General features: G+C 44.0%; 1 protein-coding gene across 9 annotated transcripts in view; it reads right to left on the minus strand.

Annotated features, from left to right (window-relative positions):
* Window positions 1-21779, minus strand: part of Ube3b (ubiquitin protein ligase E3B) — a 64761-nt gene that overhangs the window by 21869 nt on the left and 21113 nt on the right. For all 9 annotated transcript variants that reach the window (XR_002394466.2, XR_002394467.2, XR_015446182.1 and 6 more), the window contains exons 12-20: window positions 21253-21416; window positions 20060-20227; window positions 15836-16007; window positions 13940-14058; window positions 13214-13328; window positions 12264-12363; window positions 5280-5399; window positions 300-476; window positions 82-192 (exon numbers count right to left, since the gene is read on the minus strand). Coding sequence is in view for 6 of the 9 variants with exons in the window: in XM_021257308.2 (XP_021112967.1) it covers window positions 82-192; window positions 300-476; window positions 5280-5399; window positions 12264-12363; window positions 13214-13328; window positions 13940-14058; window positions 15836-16007; window positions 20060-20227; window positions 21253-21416 (1246 nt within the window). In the remaining 3 variants the exon portion in view is untranslated. The remainder of the gene's footprint in view (window positions 1-81; window positions 193-299; window positions 477-5279; window positions 5400-12263; window positions 12364-13213; window positions 13329-13939; window positions 14059-15835; window positions 16008-20059; window positions 20228-21252; window positions 21417-21779) is intronic.

Raw genomic sequence — 21779 nt, forward strand, 5'->3', positions numbered from 1 at the left:
TTCCCATACACATACATGAAGTCAGCAGCGCTGCTCACATTTCATTTCATACTTCTCCTCCATAGTGCCCAGTGTGCCTACCTCATACACAGCCTTCCCCAGCATCTTCCCCACAAACTCGAAGAGCTGCAGGTAATTCTCGTGAATGTAGGACGTGGGCGAAGGATACAGCCGCTCATCCCCACTGGTTGTCTGCCAGGCAAAAGGACAGGGAGAGGTAGAGGTTACATGCTTTGTCCTTACTTCTCTGACACCTCATGTTCTGCTGCCGCCAACCCCACTCACATCCACTTAGTCACCTTGAACAGATTGAGTGCTGGGTCGAACACCCTCTTGATCATCTCTTCCAAGAACTCCTTGAACACACCGTCCTGATCAATCCCCGCCTCATCCACTCCAAGGTCATTGACGAACTTCACCCGGATCACACCCTTCATAGCATGCTGGGAGAGCTGCCGCAGCTGCTCATAACCATCCTGCCAAGGGCAGAATTACAGCCTATTAGGGTCCATGGCATAATTCAGGGCTCCTTCCCCAAGGACTACCCTCCCCCTGTGGGAAGCTTTCCCAGTGCAATTACCAAATGTGCAAGCCAGGACATGTGAGCACACAAGAAAAGAAGCGGTTCTCACTTGATTTTGAATGAGAGCCTATTCAATGGAAAGATTCATCTAGGGATGTGACGGCCTTGCTCTCTGGCAAGAGGAGACTGCCCTCAAGAGGATGCGGAGCTGCCAGACAGGGAATCAGACAAAATGAGTCATGACAAGCTCTTGGCCATTAGACAAAAAATGGAAGAAACCAGGACAAGATGGATCTCCCCCTCTTTTAATGCTAAGAGTGATGTTTTAGCTCATGGGGAAAAAGTCAAACTTACGGAACACTATGAAATGAAAAATGCAAGTATTCCTCAGCCCTCAGCTCCTGGTGCCCTTTTCCAGATCAAACAGAACCTTATGAGTCATGCTGAGGTATCAAAGTTATATCCCGAGGACAAGTAGGAGAAGGGTCATAAGAATTCAGGCAGGGAGCAACATGGTTGGCTTTCTGTCTAGAAAGCTCTACTGGAGGTAGAACAGGTGGATAGCAGAGGATAAGGAGTGAAGCAGAGAGCCCAAGGTATAGGAGTGATGCTGGGCCTGGTGAGGGCCAAAACAGTGAGGAGGAGAAGCCTCAGCACACCTCCAGCTTGTGTCCAGCTCCTTCAAAACACAGCCATTTGCTGGATGTAGCTCAGTGGTAAGGAGTGTGCTTAGCATGCACAAGGCTGTGGTTTTAATCATTGTATCTTCCCTTTCCAGAACTCGACACACATAGCCCCCAGAGCAGAGCTTCAGAATTCTCCTACTAAACTTTAGAGTGTGTCTTTTCTTTTTGGTACCTGGGATCGAACTCAGGTCCTTGTGCTTGTAAGGCGGCAGCGGAACCACTGAGCTAAATCCCTGGCCTAGAGTGTGTTTCTTGATTCTAATCTGTCAGGGGCTTCCTAGCTTCTGACTCTGTCATCCAATGCATTACTGGTATTTGGGGTGTGTTGAAGTTTTTATTTCTGAGCAGTGATTATAAAAATCGAACAGGACAGAGGCCAGGGAGGAGTCCTTTGGCCAACATGAGAGGCCCCATTATCAGAGTGAAACTGCTCTCTTTAGATAATACCATATAGTGAGTAACAAATCAACCTTAATATGCTACTGAGGCCACATGTCTCCCTTTTAGTCACAATTGCAGCACTGTTATATGTTTTGCTGACTTTATATAGACCATCTCATAGCATCTACCCATCTGCCAGTCTGGTCACTTTACCACAAAGCAAATGAGCAATCTACCAGTCTGGGCTCTGACTTGTGGGACCTTTGGTCTCTTCCTGCCATGCTCACTTAGTGATCTAAAGGACTGTTTGGATGGGGCCTCTGAATCTTACCAGGGATTAGGCTCCCACGTTAGTGAGCTAAGGAGAAATGACCTCTGAAGTTCTTAGATCATCAGCAGAAACAGGAACATGGTTTTGTACATGTGCACACGAAAAGTACTTTTTATGCACAAGAAGTCTGAGAACCATTAAGTCAGATGGAAAAAATGGAGAAACAGGATGTCACCTAGCAGCTGTAGGCTAACTGAAGATCATTTTGTTGGCACTGTGTTGATAGTGGGTGGAAGATTCCAATACGTTCCTGAGGGTGTGCAGATTTCTCCATTCTGCTTTAAAGTCACACTTCCCAACCATAATCCTCTCAGCAGAGATGTGTGAGACTTGGGGGATTAAAGGGGATGACACATGGGAAGCACTTAGCATGAGGCTGGATTCAAAGAATGTGGAATTCAGATCTCAGTCTTGCTTGATCAGGCCCATACCAACCTCTTTAAAAAGTTGTAGAGAGAAATCTGCCCCCGTCTCCTGATTTATTTCTTGCCCTTTGGGAGCAGGAGTGGCTATTTGAGGATTATACACATGTCTCTTGGAAGGCAAGTGGGAGCCCAATGTTCCTCTCACTACTGCATCTTGATGTGCAACACAGAGAACACTGAGCTAGCAAACAGAGGCCTGGCTCTATCACTGGTAGCTGAGGGAAAATGACGAAGAATCTAAATTTCTCTGGCCTTAGGTCTGCCTCTGACAGGGTAAGAGGCAATGGATGGGTAAAAGTATGTTGCAAGCTCCTTCCAGTTCTGAAGCTCCAGCCTTGGTTCACTGTTCAGGAGGTAGCTTTGCTGCTGGACTTGGACCAATACCTGTGAGCCTCCTAGAAGCATGGCCTTTCATGCTGGCCATGAAGCAGGAGGCAAAATAAAAACTCAGCACAAGCTGGGCATGATGGCTCATGCTTGTAGTCCCAGCACTTGGGAGGCTGGGGCAGGAGGATCATAAGTTTGAGCTCACCCTGGGCAACTTAGGGAGATCGTGTCTCAAAAAATAAAAAGGTCTGGGGATAGTTCAGTGAGATGGCCCTGGGTTCATTTCCCAGTACTGGGGGAAAAAAAAAAAAGCCCAGGACAACTGATGTTAGGTTTTTGATACTCCCTTGTGTTCAGATTAAGCAAAGGCCACTGGGTTGTCATTCTAATATCCAAACCACTAGATCACTGAATAAAATGCCCCTCTTCCCTTCTTCTTGATTCAATTTATGATGAAGTACACTTTATGCTCTCTCTCACAGTAAGGAAAGAAGAAAACCTAAGAGTGACATTCTTCCCATGCCATCCCTGAGGGGTGGGTTTTAAGGGGTCAGCCCAGCAGAACCAGGTTGCCGAGTGATTTCCTATTAGCAATGCCACTCGAGGAGGGAGCTAAGCAATCTCACCATTTCCAGGAGACACTACAGGCTACACTACACTCTTCTGGGATGGGTGCTGCCTACATCTGAGGGGTGTGATGGTTGTGGGACTGAAGACTTTGAGACACAGGGGGGCTGCATTCGGGTTTGAGGAAGGAAGTGGCAGAAAAGGGAGTTTTACAACACAATGAGGCTGCTTTTTTTTTTTTTTGGTACTGGGGATTGGGGATCGAACTCAAAACCTTGTGCTTGCGAGGCAGGTGTGGCGCCACTGAGCTAAATCCCCAGCCCAAGGCTGCTTCTTTCTTTGAATAAAAGGAGAGGTTGCAAACCAGTGGCCCGCAGGTTGAATTCAGTGGGAATCATCCAACCTTCCAGGTGCCTTACAAAATTAATTCATAGCACTTGAGTGCCCGTATCGCTACTTTAAAAACTTTATTTTGTCTTGCTACGTAGCCTCAAACTCGGTACGTAGCTCATGTTGGCCTCAAAATCGTGATCCTCTGCCTCAGCCACCTGAGGGCATGCACTACCACGCCTGACTTATCTCTACTTTTAAGAATGTCAAAAACATCAACTATTTAACACATGCCATCTTTTCCAACGGCTCCTGGTGTCAATAACCAGGGTCAGGGGAACTAAAAGCTCTCTGGTAAGAAGCAACACAAGCGTGGTGTGGCTGCACTGTGGGAGAGATGAAGATATGGGAGGAAGGGCTGCTGTCTGGTGGCATGTGCTGGTGGGTGGCTATGTGGCCCTGGGCTGCATGAGACCCCTTGACTGTCTATACTGACAGAACGTGCAGATGAGGAACTGTGGCCAGAGTGGGATACCAGGTCTAAAGAGCAAATGTGGCAAATAAATCAAGCCAAGCCTCTCCTAGGAATGCAGACTTGCAGCTCAAACATCAATGCCATTGCTGGCAGGATCAGCACAAAATGGGTAGGTTGTGCACTATCCAACCCCTGGAAGGGTGTAGCATGACTGGGACAGCTGTTGTAAGGGACACCCATTTTATTTACAATTTTAATTAAAAAATTAAAAAAAAATTTATTTTAGGGACACCCATTTTACTATGACAGTGTTTCAGCAGACTGTTGTTAGCGTATGAAAAATCCTAACTTGGCAAAGCATACTTTGTGATAGGCTCTCACAGGCCTTGCCACTCACCTCATAAGAAATCAATATGATAATTTTCTGACATACAGAGATACGCATTTGAGGACAGGGCAACTACAGTGGTACCTTGGTTCACAACTTAATTTGTTCCACAATTCTGGGGAAAAATGGCCATGTTCCTCTTCATGCATAAAAGATGGCTGTGGTCATGTTTGTCACCCAATGCAGAGTTTGCAAACAAACAAACAAACAAATAAAAAACTTTGCCAAATGCTTCTGTTTGGAAATTAAATTGTTTGCAAACAAAAGCATTCGTGAACTGAGGTACCACTATATTTCTACTTTACATGAAGTTGCCATATACTGTTGACTCCGGACACTGGGTCTGGCTTCGGTGGGCAACTTTCCTTGTATCTTGTAAGTTTACATGTAGAAAGACCTTCCAGCTCTGTGATAAACATATCTCTGCATGGCTCAATCAGCGTAACACCCCATTCCACCTGTACCACTTTCTCAGGCAGGAGTATGGGTAAAGTGCCTGCTGGGAAAAGAAGTCTGTACAGACCTGGAAACAGCAGTGTAGCCACTGCAGTTGATTTCCTGTCCTCATTTGAAAGAGGCATGAGGACTCTGACACTCTAGTCCAGAGACTGTCAGGGATAAAAGAAGACACGGTCGGTCCCCAGCATTCAGAGTATGTTTAACCTAGCAGTTACTCAGAGTAATCTACAGGACAAACGGTCCCTGTCTGCTCCTGGAGCCTTGATTTCAGGATCATGAGGCCAAGGCATGCTGAGAACAGTTTGGAGACAAAAGATCATCCACTACAGGGCTGATGTGACAGAGCACACTTCTTTACAATCAGCTTCTGCAGGCCTTGCCACTTACCTCCAACATCCGGGACCGTCGGATGGTAATGTGAGTGACATGAGGGGAAGCAGAGCTGGTTTCCACAAGCCCCAGTTTTTCTTTCTCCTTGGTAACCATGTTTCGGAATAGGAGAACTCTCTGAAATGAGCAAGGGTGGGGGAGACACGACAGAAACAGAGTCAACAAATGATATTTCCACAAAAACCACTCTGCAGAATTACTGAAATTAAGATGCAACCAGAATGGGATGCCTTGATATGTGCTGTTGGTCATAGTGTCTTGTGAGAACATTAAACATTCTCAAGAGCACTTCTGGAAATTAGAAATACAGCTGAACTCATGCCAAGGGAGAAGTGCTCCAGAAAAAGTAGTCAAGCTGCAGCAGGAGCCCAGCTAGGAACAGTCCAGGAGAAAATCATTCTCCTCACGCAGTAAATAACCCACCACAGAAACTGGGTGGCAGAGCAAGGTACAGAGGCGCTTCTCACAGCTGCGCCTGCTTCAGAGGAAATCAAAATACTATGAGTTAAAAACACAGAAACAACTCAGGCAATTTTTCTGACTGTCAGACATGAAAAGATGATCCCACAGTACAAAAGTTCCTGGCCTTTCTGTCCGCCTCCTCTGTAGCCCAAGTACACCATTGTCCCACTAATATTTCTCAATGAAGACTTGAATAGGACAGTCTGCCCTTAGCCTTAAGATTCTGAAGAGGCCTTTACTTTTTACTTTTTTAAGAGATGGGGTCTTGCTGTGTTGTCCCAGCTGGCCTCAAACTCCAGGGCTAGAGCAATCCCTCTGCCCCAGCCTATTGAGTTGCAGAACTACAGGCCTGCTCCATGGTGCCCAACCAGGAGCCCCTTCAGAAAACCATGATCCTTTGAACGATCCTGGGCTTGAGAATGAAGTCAGCTGAATAAATGCACATGACAGCCACAGGTGCTTTTTAATTTCAAATGAGAATCTTCCCTGAAAGTCAAGAGCCTTAGTAAACATAAATAAGAACAGTAAAAATGGCAATAAGAACAATAGTAATAGGGTGCACTATGGAGGGGGGAGACTAGCATATGCTCACTTAATCCTTATATTAATTCTGAGGAAAATACGATTGAAACAGAAGAAACAATTGTCAATGGCCTTTAAGACGGGGAGGGGGAAGGCATTTGGCAGAGGGACTATTGTTCAGGGAGGCACTGCAAGTTTAGAAACAAAGACTGAAGTGCTCTGAATAATACCACAAGCTCTGAGAGTGCCAGGGCCACCCAGAAGGGAGAGGGATTGAGGACTCAATGAGGTGGGCGGGTCATGCAGCTAAAGAACACTCCCACCACTCTCTTCTAGGACAGGGAGCTATATGAGTATTTAAGTCATGGGAGCTGTGTGGTACGTGACATGACTACTTCTTGTGACCCCAAATCTTTAGCATGATCACTGTAACGAGGGGAGCTACTTTGTGGAGCATGAGGTCGAAGATGAGTGTCCTATCCAGTCAATCCACTGGGGCAGTTACACAGAAGCAGAACTGCAGGGGCATGGCAGTACCAGTCTCTCAGGAATCACAGACAGCCCGGATCAGGCTCTGGATTCCCATAGGATGTGGAAGAAGCTTCAAAGGAAGCTCATCCAGCTTTGAATGGCTGGAAACCTCAACAACCCAGCAGACATCTGGCTAAGCATCATTATCCTCACTCTGCAGCTGACACCCTGACTCACCCAAAGTCACACAGCTAGTAAGCAGGGGGACCAGATCCATGGAAAGACCTTAAGTCACAGTTAGAGCATAAACTGGTAGCAAGCACAGAGAATGAAGTGCTGTATGAGTAAGATAGAGCTGAGGCTTTAAAAATCATTAAGGAGACCAGGAAAGGCATTATAAATCACCACTGGAGTAAGATCAAGGGCAAGGGACGGGCTCGACAATTAGGGCAGATGGCGCAATGGTAATGGATGAGAGCAAGATCTTACTACAGTCCTGTGCACTCCAGCAGGACCCACTTAACCCTGTGGCGGTTGTGGGTGAGTGTTACCACTTAACAATATATAAGAGTTTGTAGTATCTCTCAGAGCAGCTGCAACCTCCCAATCCTGAGGGAAGTGAGGCTGCAGATGGCTGGAGACAGCAGGAGCTCTTGTGCACTTGCTGTGCAACCACAGGTACCAGAACAGGTCCAGGAGATGAGGAAGGACCCTGTCTCCCCAAGGCAGGGAATTTCAGGAGCCAATAGCAAATAGTCTTGATGGTAATCTTAAGCAAAATTCCCAAAAGAGAAAAAAAAAGGTTAGCATATGGCCTGGATGCACAGACAGTACAAATGAATATTAAAATCACAAACTACTCTAAACTAGTAGTTCACACTGCATTCCTCTCAAAGATGTAAATATCCTTTGGCAAGCCCCAATGCCACTGTACATGTTCAGAGTAGAGACTCCAGACTATGCATATGGAAGGCAAAGGTCAAAGGCTGAGTTCACGGAAACACAGGTCCAGGATGGGGAGCCACATTTAAAATCAGACACCACCAAACCACAGGCAGCCCAGGAGATGAGTGGCTGGAGACTACCTCAAAGGAGCAATAGCTCAGAAATAAAAACTGCTACACTTGGAAAACAAAGACTCAGAAGGGAAATGGGAGTTGTTTGCGAACCTCAGGAGACAGTCCTCAGGCTAGAGATAACCATATTTAAGGGCTAGCTGTTCAGGGTCCAACAGTAGAAGTTACGGAGAATGCGATCAGCTTAAGATGAAGAATGCTGTTTTTGGAAGAGTACAGCCACAGACAGCCTGCTTTGCAAAGTTTTCTTTCTTTCTTTTTTTTTTTAAATTTTATTGGTACATTTTTAGGTACACAATATGACATTCATCATTGGAAATTTGTACCTTTACATAATATATCTTGGTTCTTATTTTTCTCCATTCCCCTGCCCTCTCTTCGATCCCTCCACCCCTATTTACAAAGACTTTTCCATTTTTCTTTTTCTCATATTAATTCCATTCCCTTCTTTCCTTTTCCCTAGCCCTCCTACTTCTCCTTCCCCTTTGTACCTTTTCTTCCTATTTCACCTTATCTATTATACCTTTTGATCCTTATTTACACTTTCAATTTCTCACACCAGAGAAACTATTCAGTATTTACACATGTGTCTTATTCATTTCACTTAAGAGTACTGCCTTAATGTGCATCCATTTAGCTATAAATGTCTCTAATTTCTTCTTTATGGCTGAGCAGTACTCCACTTTATAAAAAAACCACATTTTCTTTATCCAGTCTCTAGTTGATGGGCAACTGGGCTGCCAAGTTTTAGTGATTACAAACTGTGCTGCTATGAACATGGGTACACATATATGGCTGTGGTATGATTCTTTTAATTCTTTTGGGAAGATACCTAGCAGGGGAATAGCTGGGTCAAATGGGACCTCCAATCCTAGTTCTTTGAGGTATCTCCATACTGATTTCCACAGTGGTTGCACCAGTCTACACTCCCACCAACAGTGGAGAAGGGTTCCTTTTCCCCCACAGCCACGCCAGCATTTGTTATTGATTTCATGATAGCAGCCATTCTGGGGTAAGGTGGAATCTCAGCATTGTTTTCGTTTGCATCTCTCCAATGACCAGTGATATTGAACATTTTTTTCATATGTTTATTTGCTATTTCTACTTCTTTGTCTGAGAAATGTCTTTCATTTCAGATGCTCATTTTTGGACTGGGTCTTTACATTTGGGAGGCCTGATTTTTTTAAGTTCTTTATACATTCTAGATACTTTTGTCCGAGGAACAGCTGGTAGAAATTTTTTCCCACATTGTGGGTTGACTCTCCATACTGTTGGTGCTTTCTCTTGCTGTGCAGCTTTTTAATAAGAAGAGATACTTGTTGATTGTGCTAGTTCACATGCAACTGAATTTTGTTTATGAAATCTTTTCCTATGCCAATGTCTTCAAGAGTTCTACCTAACCTCTCTTCCAGCTGGTTTAGTGTTTCCGTTTTAATATTTAGATCTTTAATCCATTCAATTTTAGTTTAGTGCATGGTGAGAGATACAGGTCTAGTTTTAATCTTTGGCAAGTTGAAACCCAAGTTTTCCATTACAATTTATTAAAGAGACTATCTTTCCTCCAGTGAGGGTGTCAAAGATGAGGTGGCTGAGTATGCCTGGAGTTGTTTCCACATCTTCTAGTCTGTTCCACTGGTTCTTGGGTCTGTTTCTTTGCCAGTACCATGCTGTTTTTATTATAGTAGCTTTGTAATACAGTTGCAAGTTGGAGATTGTGATACTCCCTGCCATGTCTTTATTGGCTAGAATTGCTTTTGCTATTCTAGATCTCTTCTTGTTCCAAATGAATTTTTGGATTGTTTTCTCAAGGTCTGTGAAGTATGCTGCTGGAATTTCAATTGGGATTGCATCAAATCTATATCAAATCTACACTGCTTCAAATCAATTTTGGAAGTATGGCCATTTTCACTATATTGGTTCTTCCTACCCAGGAGCAAGGGATGTCTTTGCATTTTTTGATATCCTCTTTGATCTCTTTTTTCAGAGTGCTATAGCTTTCAGAGTAGAGGTCTTTGATTTCTTTTGTTGGGTTGATTCCTAGGTATTTCATTTTTTTGGATGGTATTGTGAAGGGAGATATTTTTCCAGTTCCTCTTTCAGTGAGTCTATTGTTTGTGTATAGGAAAGCTATTGATTTTTGTGTGTTGACCTTGTATCCAGCTGCTCTACTGAATTTGGTCATTTTCTTTTTTGGTACTGGGGATCGAACTCAGGACCTTGTGCTTCCGAGGTAGGCAGCGGCACCACTGAGCTAAATCCCTGGCCCCTGAATTTAGTTATTAAGTCTAGAAGACTTTTGATGGAGTTCTTGGGGTCTTCTATGGAGTATCATGTCATCTGCAAATAATGACAATTTAACTTTCTTGTTTCCTATCTTTATTCCTTTTATTTCTTTCTCTTGTCTAATTGCTGTGGCTAATGTTTCCAAAACTATATTGAACAGGAGTGGTGATAGTGGACATCCTTGTCTTGTTTCTGATTTTAGTGTGAAGGATTTCAGTTTTTGACCATTTAGTATGATATTGGCTGTTGGATTTTCATAAATGGCTTTTGTCAGGTTGAGGTAGAGACCGACTATTCCAATTTTTTGTAGGGTTTTTATCATGAATGTGTGTTGGATTTTGTCGAATGCTTTTTCTGCATCTATTGAGATGATCACATGATTTTTGTCCTTGGCTCTGTTGATATAGTGTATTACATTTATTGACCTGAGTATGCTGAACCATCCCTACATCTCTGGGATGAATCCCAGCTGTGCGTTTCTTATCCAAGGCAGAGTCAGAGGAATTGTGTGTGTGTGGCTCCCTCAAGGAGACACTTTTGACTAAGCAATTACCTGTAGGACCCTCATTTCTGAGTGTGCCCAGTGCAATAAAAATTTAAACAGCAGCATATGACTGCTTAAGAGGAATGAATAGCAACTCTAAGTACTAAAATCAAAGTCACAATAGTGTTAAAAAGTAGTGAGGATTAAGTACCTATGAAAAGTGAGATTTAATTTACAAAAATGGGATTTATGCTCTTTTCAAAAACTATGTCTATTTTGGGGGAAAAAAAGAGAAAGAAAAAAATAGAGGACAGGCAAGAAAAGGCACCGCTAGGCTCTTGGGAGCCTCTCCTGAAAAGGCACAATATGGTCAAAGAAGTCAGCAGGCAGTGCAGAGTGCCCACTGCTCACCAGGGATGGGAACAATACTTTCTGCACCTTCTGGACACTCTTGCCACAGCGGTTGACCCTTCTCAAGTCTCTCTCATCCCCTTGGGCTCGGCATAACACTCTCTTGGTCTCGTTCCTTCCCTGGATTCCTCCTCTCCTCTTAGCAGCCTTTCAAGTGACATGTCAAATGAGCCTAGCCCTCTCCCAAGGTCTGATTTCCTCCCTCATGTTGGTAAGTGCAGGCAGGAGAGCTGGGAGCTGCCCACATGCAGTCTCCCTCCAGCCTCAGCTTTTCTCCTAGGCTCTAGAGCCACCAGGGACCACAGCTACCTCATATCCTACCCACTTAAAGCTGAACTCACCACCATGTCCAGGACCAGGCCCTGTTTCTGTTTCTTCTTCAGGGACAGTGCTCCCAACTCCAGGCAATAATCCAGAAACTACCTCTATTCCCCCTTCCTGGCTCTCTGAATGTCAGTCTCCAAGGCATTAGGTGCTAGCTTCTTAAATGTCTTTTGGCTTGATCACTATTCTATCCCAACAGCCCCTCCCTAGTGCAGGCCAGCTGGCTTTAATGGCTCTGCCTCTAGACAGTCTTCTACATCAAGCCAGAATGTTCTTTCTGAATTATAGCTCTGAGTTGGATGTGTTGGTTCATGCCTATAATCCCACCTACTTGAGAGACCAAAGTCAGCCTGGGCAACTTACTGAGATGCTCAAAAATAAAAAAAAGGGTTGAGGTATAGCATCTGTCAAGCATGTGTGAGACTCTGAGTTTAAGTCTTAGTACTGAGGAAAAAGAAAAAAAAAGAAAAAAGAAAATATAGCTCTGACCAGGAGCTTCCTATGCTTAAAATCTGGTAATGGCTTTGGTTAAAATCCAAGCTGCTAGCCTTGGTTGCTAAGGCCCTTCTTGTTCTAGTTCCTACAAACTTCCTCAGCTCCATTTGACTCCCTTCTATGTACCTCTTCAACCACACCATACATCTCCCTTCTCTCTCACCCTTGGCCTTTAAGTCCTATGCACTTTCACTTGTGGTGCTCTCTCCTGACCTATTTCCCCCATTCCCACAGCACATGTACCACTGCACCTGAATTGCTGGTTGACACTGCCTTCTCCATCTCTGCAGCCCTAGCACCCAGTACAGCCTTACAGGGTAAGATAGATCACCACTGTGTTCGCAAACTAAATGATGTCATATATTCATTTCAAACTGCAATCACAGGATGAGAGGTCAAGAACCATGTGGAACAGAAGAACATGTTAGGAGCCCAGCTCTGAGTGCCACTCACGTTTTTGTGAGGAATGACATGAGGGATGTATTGCAGGATCAACTGGGCGCGCTTCCGGTCCTTGTCAAGTTCTTGGAAGAGCACACTAGGTTTGAGATCCCTTAAAAAGATATGAGTTACTGATTATTAAAACAGGAAAACCAGTGGAGGGGGCCAAATCTTGCCTTTGAAAATTCTATGGGAACCCAGCCACACCTGTTCATTCACATATTCACTGTTCCTAGTTGTTGTCATTCATGCTACAACAGCAGAGGGAGCAGCTGCAACACAGACTGGTCCACAGCACCTAAGACTATCTGGCCACTTACAGCATTTTCGAGGTCCTGCTCTGGTGCCAGAGCTCCAGAGGTGACATGTCATCTCTAGCAATGGTGACATCTTTTTATGGGGGCAGTGGTGGTGCTATACACAATTGAACTTGGGGCCTTTGCACTGAGTTGCATCCCCAACCTTTTCTTTTTAATTAAAATTTTGAGACAGGGTCTCATGAATTTAAGTTGCTTGAACTTGTGATCTTCAGAGTGCTGTGATTATAGCATGCACCACCATGCCCAACCTGACATGGTCTTAAGTTTGTTTAGGCACTGGCAGAGGATCCCCCCTCCCCCCAACAAAAAAAACCCTGAAAGCAGTTTTGACCCTGGTCATTCTGCTGATAAAAACCTGCCATGTAACTGTCACACCCGATAACTCAGATCAACTCAAAGACCTTCTCATCTCAGTCTGGATAAGAAACACCTTCTGAGAGTGGTCTGGCTTTGTTGCCCTTAATTAACTCTAATCATACTAGTGTAATAGAAGGGTGCTAGATGATGCACCCTTACAGGTGCGTCATAGCAAAGGAGCTCTTTCTGCAGATGGATGGACAGGATGGAGGAAAAAAGGCCCTCCGCCATGGGCCATGACAGAGGCCCCAGCTGCCACGAGCCTCTCTCTACCCTGATGCTTACTTTCTCAGCCAGTGGTCCTCAGGGGCGAAGCGCCTCCGGCAGTCCCGCTCATACAGCACCATTAGCCACCCATGGACGGACTGGAACAGCTCCAAAGTCTCACCCTTGGCATTCTCTATGGAGGAAACAAACAGGTGAGTCACATCTGTGGGAGAGGGGTGAGAGGTGGAGGGGAGGGAGGACAGTCCTTGTCTCCTGAGACCCTCAGCAAGTCTAACTCTCTTGCTTTGAAATGTCCGTGGAACTCAAGGGATTAAAAGACCCTCTGAGAATGTCCTAAATGTCTGCAGGGCCTGGCATCTCTTAGACAGTCACTCACACTGCCTTCTACCATACACCACCCAAAGGAGCTTTTACTCTAAGGAGCGCAGTACTGTGCAACTGGAAACACTTCAGGAGGTGGACTCTCATCTGGCACACATTTTATCCTCATGGAAATCAACATCAGTAATCAAAAGGAGAGTCAGGGTAAAGGGAATCATCATTAATAATCTTTGACACAAATATGCAAGTCCTGAAGGATGCCTGGGAGAGTGAGACATGAGACTTCTGCAAAAACAAAAAAGAGGTCAGAGAGACTGCGAATTAAAACTTCCAGTCATATGAATAAATGTGCATTTTCTACTAACTGGTAAACAATAAAGCTAAGAACCAGCTGATGTTACAGACTCTTTAGCCTCCTTGGGTTCAGCATCAGTGAAACGATGGTGGATACCTTTACCTTACCTACGATTCCATCCCAGATCATCTTGAACACAAAGGAATTCAGAAAAGAGGATATGGTGACCAGCTCTTCCAGTTTGAATGAAATTTGTTCTTCATACACTTCAATGTCATCAAGGATCCTAAGTCAGAAAATTATTCAGAATTTCTCAAGAGAAGGAAAATAATATGCTATCTTACAGTTTCTTAGGGGAAACAAATAATGTTAAGTAAGCTCTATTTTTAGATACTTCAGGTAAAATATAATGTCTAAGATTTGCTTCAAAGAAATCTGAGGAGAGTGAGTAGGCATTTAGATGGAGCAAAACTGCTGAGCTGGTGATAGCACATGAAGTTTCATTATTTTACTTTCTATTTATTTGAAATTGTCCATAATAAAAGATTTTTAAAGATTAAGGGGAAAAAAAAGCTCTGTGCTTGTATTTCTCTTACTCATAAAGATCTGTGATACCTTACTTTATGCTTGCATTCATGCCTCACTGATGCCTGAATGTGAAGGGCTCTTGACTGAGTCTGTGCTTACTGAAAAAGTTGTGGAGCCTTAGTCTACATCTGGGACAGACACTGTGACACCTGATAAGAATTTATGAATGAATGAAGAGATGTCTGAAAGAAGTTATGAATGAATGAACAGGTGAGACACAACTCTAACTGAAAATTTACTAAAACCACTCAATACACTTTAGAATTTGACTCACTCTCAGGTCACCTTTTTTTTTGGTACCGGGGATTGAACTCAGGACCTTGCACTTTTGAGGTAGGCGCAGGAACCACTGAGCTAAATCCCCAGGCCCTCTTGGGTTACCTTTGACTCAGCAACTAATGGTGTATTCCAGCTGCTACAGAGTCTGCTCTCACCTCCATCTGGAAACTGAGCCCCTTCCTCCACGATGCTTACCCAACCTTCCACTTACTCATCCCTGATCTCTTCCTGCTAAGGTCTTGTAGCTACACATAATTGCCTGAGGTGCATTCTATCTTACAATTCTTCACCAACCTTTTGGGAAAAGGTGGACTTAATGCCAAATATATAAGTAAACATGTAAGTTTAAGAAGCAAACCATTTGTTAACTTCCTACCTTGTGCCAGACTTTATTCACTTTATTAAGTAGCTGACATTCCTTTTCTCACTTACCCTTTATCACATCGGTAATATTACCTCCATTCTATTAACAAGCAAACAGAGGCTCAAGAGAGGTTAAGCAACTTGCCCAGGGTCAGCTTGATAATAATAATAGCCAGCACATAACAAACTCCTCCAGTGTGCCAGGGCTGTGCCGAACACTTGGCATTAATGATCTCTTTTCATCTTTACCACATGCCTAAAAGGTGGGTGCTGTTGTTATTCCAATTTATAGATGAGGAAACAGAATCTCAGAGCAGACAGGTGGAATCCCTTGATCTCTTGCCCAGGGTATCACAGTAAATGGCTGAGCCAGGTTTTGGACCCTGGCTCTCTGACCCTCAGATTTTCGAGTGATTTACCCAGCACAGTGAATCAATGGCTGAGCTATGATTTGAACCCATTTCCAGGAGACCCCAAAGCCCACACTCAGTGGTACTGACCTAGCTGTCCTGAAAAGACGGAACCATTCCTGAGCACCTAGTACACGCTGCTTGCTTTGCAAATGTTTTCTTGTCATTAATTTTTTTCTTTTGAGACAGGGTTTCACCATCTTGCTCAGGCTGGTCTGGAACTCACGAGGTCAAGTGATTCTATGTCATCCTCCCAAGTAGCTGGGCTATAGGCATGTGCTCCCGTCTAGTTCTCCTAATGACCCGGCCACATACCCTGCCTAATATATTCAGTAATTGTCAGCCATTACTTGCTTCCTGACACTGTAGTTTGATCTCTGTAAATTCTAGGAAAGGTACTCAGCCCCACAGCAGTCAACCTACGTGATGAGGTGCCGGGAACAGTCACAGAACAGCATCAGCATGGCCAAGAGCTGCTTGGACTCTTCAGTGTCATTGTTCAGGCATTCCAAGAAGAGCTTTAAGCCTCCGTGGGGCCCCAGCTCACAGATAAATGCCCATAGTTTGGGCAGCAGGTCATCAAGGTAAGTGAGACCTGGAAAAGGATAGAGAAACCCAAGCTTCAGGTGGGGGCTCCGTCTCATCTGTTATTTCTCCTTTTCAATGGGAAAACAAAACACTTAAATCCATTAGTGATCATTTAATGTGCGTGAGAAGAAGGTGCAATTAGGACAAGCATTATCACCCTGAGAATCACAATGATAATAACAGCTAATGCTTAATAGGTGCTTACTGTGTGTCAGACACCAGTTTAAACATTTGGCAAGCACTGGCTCATTTCTGCTTGTGAAACCCAATGTCATCCCATTGTTTTCCCTGTACTGGGAATTGAACCTGGGGCCTTTTAAAATTTTTTATTTTGAAACAGGGGCTAAGTTGGCCAGGCTGGCCTTGAACTTGCAGTCCTTCTGTGCCAGCCTCGAGTAGCTGGGATTATGGGTGTGCAGCATGGTGCCCAGTGCAATGTCATTTCCATTTTATAAGAGACAAAACTGAAGCACAGAGAAGCTTAATGATTTGCCCAAGACCACACAGTCAATAAATGTCAGAGCCAGGAAAAGAACCCGGACCAGTGTGAGTAATTATGTTTTAACAGGGATCAGCAAGTTTTTCTAGAAAGGGCTAGGCTTCATGGGCCAGATGATTTCTATTGTTAAAATAAAAATTTGAGACAAATTGAATTTAGCAGAGTTACAGGTGACATACCATGCAGTCAGCAGGATCAGAACAGGTTCAGAGAGTTCTGCTCTGAAGGTGTGCAGACAGCGTTTATCACAGCTCAGCACTTTCCTTATTTGAACACGCTCTGGTAAGCAGGCTGCCTATGGTTGACTGAAAACTGCTGCTATGACTGGCTTAGACTCAGCTATTTGTTACAAAAGTATTCCCTTAAGTTAGGCTTTCAGTTAGTTTACATACTTAAGGTTTGAGTGGGATGAGGTGGCCGGCTGAGTAAGGCAGTGGACTGCTAAGTTAAGAGTTTGGTTCATGTTCATTAGGGAAGGACTCAAGAGTATGGAGGCATCTTCAAACCAAGTTAGGTTAGCACTGTCACAACTGCTCGGTGCTGTCAATGAGCATAAAAGCAGCTGATAGACGTGATGTAAACGAATGGATTCAGTTGTGTTCTAGTAAAAGTTTATTTATAGAAATAAGAAGTGGGCTGGCTTTAGCTCATGGGCTGACCCCTGCCTTAAACCATCTTGCAGGCCCATCCTCAGTTAGCAAAGTTTTCCTGGCAACTACTATTATTCTGTATTAAAAATGAGAAAGCAATGAATGATTGTAGCAGAGACAGTCTGACATATTATATAAGACTAACTCTAGGGAAGCAAAAGGTGAAGCAGAGGACATTCTAAGTCAGCTTTCTGATGGCTACAAGGTCTCAGACACATGAGGTACATCACTGGTATATTTTTAAGTCTAATAATGCAGATACATAGTGACTTAGAAAGTCTGGATCTGAAACACCATGTGTTGCTGAACATATGGCAGGGTATGTTTCTCAGAAAAGCAGTCACTTCTACTTGAGCCTTCTCACTTTATAGAGTACACTGAATTATTTAGTTGTGAAAGAACTGTTTGGGGAAGATACAATAGTCTGGAGGAGGCATGTGGAGAATTCAATGCTACTTAAGGATGCTTAGAGATGAACTGAAGGAATTGTAAAGGAGGTAAAGAAATGTAGAATCCATTGAGTTATTACTCCTAAAGGTTTGATCTCACACTTTCAAGGTTAGGAAAATGTAGTTATAAAGAAGCTTTTAAAATGCAAAAGTTTCTTCACTAGGTTGATGGATATATAGGTGCTCAGCTCATAACTAGTTTTTAGACAGTCCATGTCTAAAATGCACACTAAAGTCTACAGAAACCTCTTAATTTAAAAACAGGTTAAAAAATGAAACAGTAAGTAGTTACATTGTGGGGATTATAAAGAAGAAAAGCAACTGTCCTCATATTATGAGACTCATGGTGCAGACTGAAATAGTCACAGCCACAAACAATGGTTCAATAGTGACACAAGTGGGGATGCTAGGCCCTGGAGGGAGGTGTCAGAGGACCAGCAGAGCTCTAGTGCTGTCAAGGCACATGAGGAGCATGAACAAAATGTGGGAGTAAAGAAATACTATTTTTAAAACAAATATGCTATGTTCTATAATCTGACTTAAGATATATACAGCTAAACTAATAGACTGAATATCATATGTACATTTTAGACTAGTCTTTCAGAGGGCTGGGGATGTAGCTCAGTGGCACTGCTCCTGCCTCGCAAGCGCAAGGTCCCGAGTTCAATCCCCAGTACCGCCAAAGAAAAAAAAAAGAATAGACTAATCTTTCACTCTTAAAAGTATGTGCTTTCAGCATGGGATTTAGCTCAGTGACACCGTGCCTGCCTCGCAAGCACAAGGTCCTGAGTTTGATACCCAGTACCAGAAAAAAAAAAAAAAAAGTATGTGCTTTCATGTTGGCCAAAAACCTTATTTTTGGATTGCCTTACTTGGGAAAATGAGCTTAGATGTGATCTCATCTCACAAAGCAGACAAAGGTGGTAATCTCAAAATCCTCTTAGCCAAGATGCTGCCAAACCTTCAGGTACTAAGAAGCTCCCGGCATGGTGTCCTCCCTTCCCTCTTCCCTCTGGTCTTTCTTTTGGGAGCCTGCCCCAGGCCTTACACTTCATCTCTCTGCTGATGCCCCCACAATACACTCAAAGGCTTCTGGATACCTCTGCCTGTACCTGTCACAGCCTAACACAACTCTCAAGTCCCTGCAGGCCCTGTCCCCAGATGGGCTTCCTCAGCTTAGCAAACGGCGCCACCATCCACAGGAGTTTGGGCCAAAAATCAAGCATCACTTTGGAAACCTTTAGTCATTGTGCCCTCAAAACTAATCAACCAGTAAGACTAGAGACTGCACCTCTAAAACACATTTGAAACCTCCTCATTTCCATCTCTATCACTATTACTAGGCTTACGGGTCTCAACCAAACCCCTCTCAGGGGGCATTTAGCCATGTCTGGAAACATGCTTGTTACAACTTGACTGGAATTACTTGGCCAGGGGCTGGTAAATATCCTACATTGCAAAAGACAGCCCCCTACAACAAAGACTTATCAGGCTCAAAAGGCTAATATTGCCAAGGCTGAGAAATCCTGCTCTAGTCTAAGTCTACACTGACTCTCCTTGTTTTCAGTTTCTTAAGGTGTTCATCATTTTAGGCAATCTACTCTACTTACACTGATGTCACTCCACTACTAGACTATAATACTCTTGGGGGCAGAGACCCTGACTTAGCTTGTTCACTTCTGAATCCTCAGTGCTTTGCAAGCACAGGTACTTATAAGTATTTGAAGAATGAATAACTAAGTGTGAAAGGCAGAAGCAGCAGTAATTTAGGATTTAAAAAAATGTACAATGCAGAAGTTCTTAATCCTTTATGTAGTGACTGACTTTCACAGTTTGCAAGGACCTTTTGTACTCATAATACCAATTCATACCAATGACTCCTGCACTGCAATTTAAAAGCCCTCAATGCCCAATTCTGTGCTCACAGGAGGGATTTTCTTCCTTGCTCAGCTAAAAAGGAAAATGTTTCGCTTATTCATGAGATGAGATACCATGCAGCCAATAAAAATGAGGTTTCTGAAGAATTGTTGACATGATAAAATACTTATGAAGTGGTCAATGGAAAAGAAAGAATAAAATGGTGTATGTCAGTTTAAATATATTTATATTATGTGTGCAATGCACTCAGGAATGGGTGTGGGTTGTGGGATTAAGAGTGGCATTTTGTTTTTGCTCCCTATCTTTTCCAGTTTTCTACTCAGAAAAAATAACTTTTTAAAAGTTGTACTTCATAAATAAAATAAGAGCCAGGTAAGGAACAAATGAGAAGTGCTCTCAATGAGGCTGGCTTGAGCTACTTAAAGGAAGCCCTACCAATCTCTTAAAAAGAATAGCTCAAAAACTGCCCTCCTTCAAAAATCAACTCTCTAAGTCAAGGAAACCAGAAGAAAATAAAAGGTCAACTTTTGCTAAGAAAAATAGTCTGCCAAATTTGAAGCACAGCAGCTGTGGGACGCCAAACCTGTGAGTATCTGCAGGCGGATCTGGGTGAGAGTTGTCAGCGAGGTCTGGTAGAGGACACAGATGTCGCAAACCTTCTGGACCTCTGCAGAGTCAACGCGCTTACCCCCGACAGGCCTGAGAATATTCCGAACCGATGCAGACTTCTGAAATGCTCGCTTGAGGAGACCTGGCATGGAGGAAAGAAGAAATGAAAGCAAAAGTTCAGCCATCTGTCAGATCCCATCAGGTCAAGGGAAGAACATTTCAACAGAAGTCCACATTCACAGACAGAGCCAGCCAGTGGGGCTGCTGCTTGGACTCAAGACATTTCTCTGGGGGCTGGGCATGGTACTGGATGCCTGTAATCCCAGAACTCAGGAGGCTGAGACAGGAGGGTCACCATGAGTTTGAGACCAACCTGGGCTACACAGCGAGTTCAAGGCCTGCCTGAATTACCCAGTGAGACCCTGTCTCAAAACCCTGCCCCCCAAATTTTAATAAATAAATAAATAAAATAAATTCCCTAGTTTTTTTTTGTACTGGGGATTGTATCCAGGGTTTTCACAATGAGCTATATCCCCAGCCGTTTTTTTTTGAGACAGAGTCTTGCTAAGTCACCCAGGCTGGGGTTGAACTTGTGATCCTCCTACCCCAGCCTCTGAGAATGCTGGAATTAGAGGCGTGTGCCATCACATCCAGTTTGCATTTTCTTAACTTTGATCAGAATGGGCAACAAGAAACCTTTCCATGGTAACTGCTTCTGACCCTGCAGTAAGGGTGCTGCTGAGGTGCTGGTCTGTGATTCAATGGCTTCTTTATAAGAAGCCCCACATGGGATTCATTTTATGATTAAAAACTTAGCAAAGTACCATATCCCCTAAGAAACAGGTCTTTTTCTTTCTTTCTTTCTGGTGACGAGAATGGAGTGCACATAACCCTTTTCATTTTGGCTACTACAAAGCTCATGGCCAAACTAAAGCTCAGAGATAGTCACATGGCCCTCATGGAATAGGCATCAGTGGATATTCTAGGTACATGATCACTGATTTGTATCTCCCTGGCCTCACTGTTTTGTTAAGTGGGGACTTGATTTAAGCAGACTCGGAGTCTCTGGGAGAAGTTAGAGCATGGCAGAAAGTGGAACATCCACATGGAAGTCAGAAGCTGCCCTTGGGCCCAGAAGAGCCCTGGCAGACTGGCTCAGCCACTCACTCTTCACTGGAAGCACATTCTGTGGGGATGCCGGCTGTGCAGGGGCTGGCTCCTGGTGCTCCAGCAGCTTCTTGCTCAGGATGTCACTGAAGAAGGTGCGGATGAGAGGCACTCCCCACAGGAACTGCAGCTGTTTGGTGATCAAGTACATTGACTCATTGAGGCTGGGAGAGAGCAGGAGAAGGGTGTGTCAGCTCCACCACTGCTTGACTGGGGACAGTCTACTCTACTTCCCAGTGGACCTTCCACTTGGAGGTGTAGCTCAGGCCTGGCACTTAGTATAGCAGAGAAGATAGTAAGAAAAATAAGAAATGGAACCAATAAATTGACACTGAGGGCTGGGGATACTGAAGGCACTGAATCTTCATCTGTCCATCGCTGCACTCAAACTTACTGACTGCCAGGAGTGTCACTGATTCTCCCAGATCCATAAGCTCCATACATCACAAACGTCGTGGGGACAGCCTCCTATCACTGGGTAAGCAAAAGCCTTCTCATGCTGGCTGTGCTGCCCTCCTTCCAGCTGG

The sequence above is a fragment of the Heterocephalus glaber genome, unplaced genomic scaffold, assembly GCF_053883595.1.
Source record: "Heterocephalus glaber isolate CG9 unplaced genomic scaffold, H.glaber_assembly_v1.0 deba00001687, whole genome shotgun sequence".
NCBI classification, from domain to species: domain Eukaryota; kingdom Metazoa; phylum Chordata; class Mammalia; order Rodentia; family Bathyergidae; genus Heterocephalus; species Heterocephalus glaber.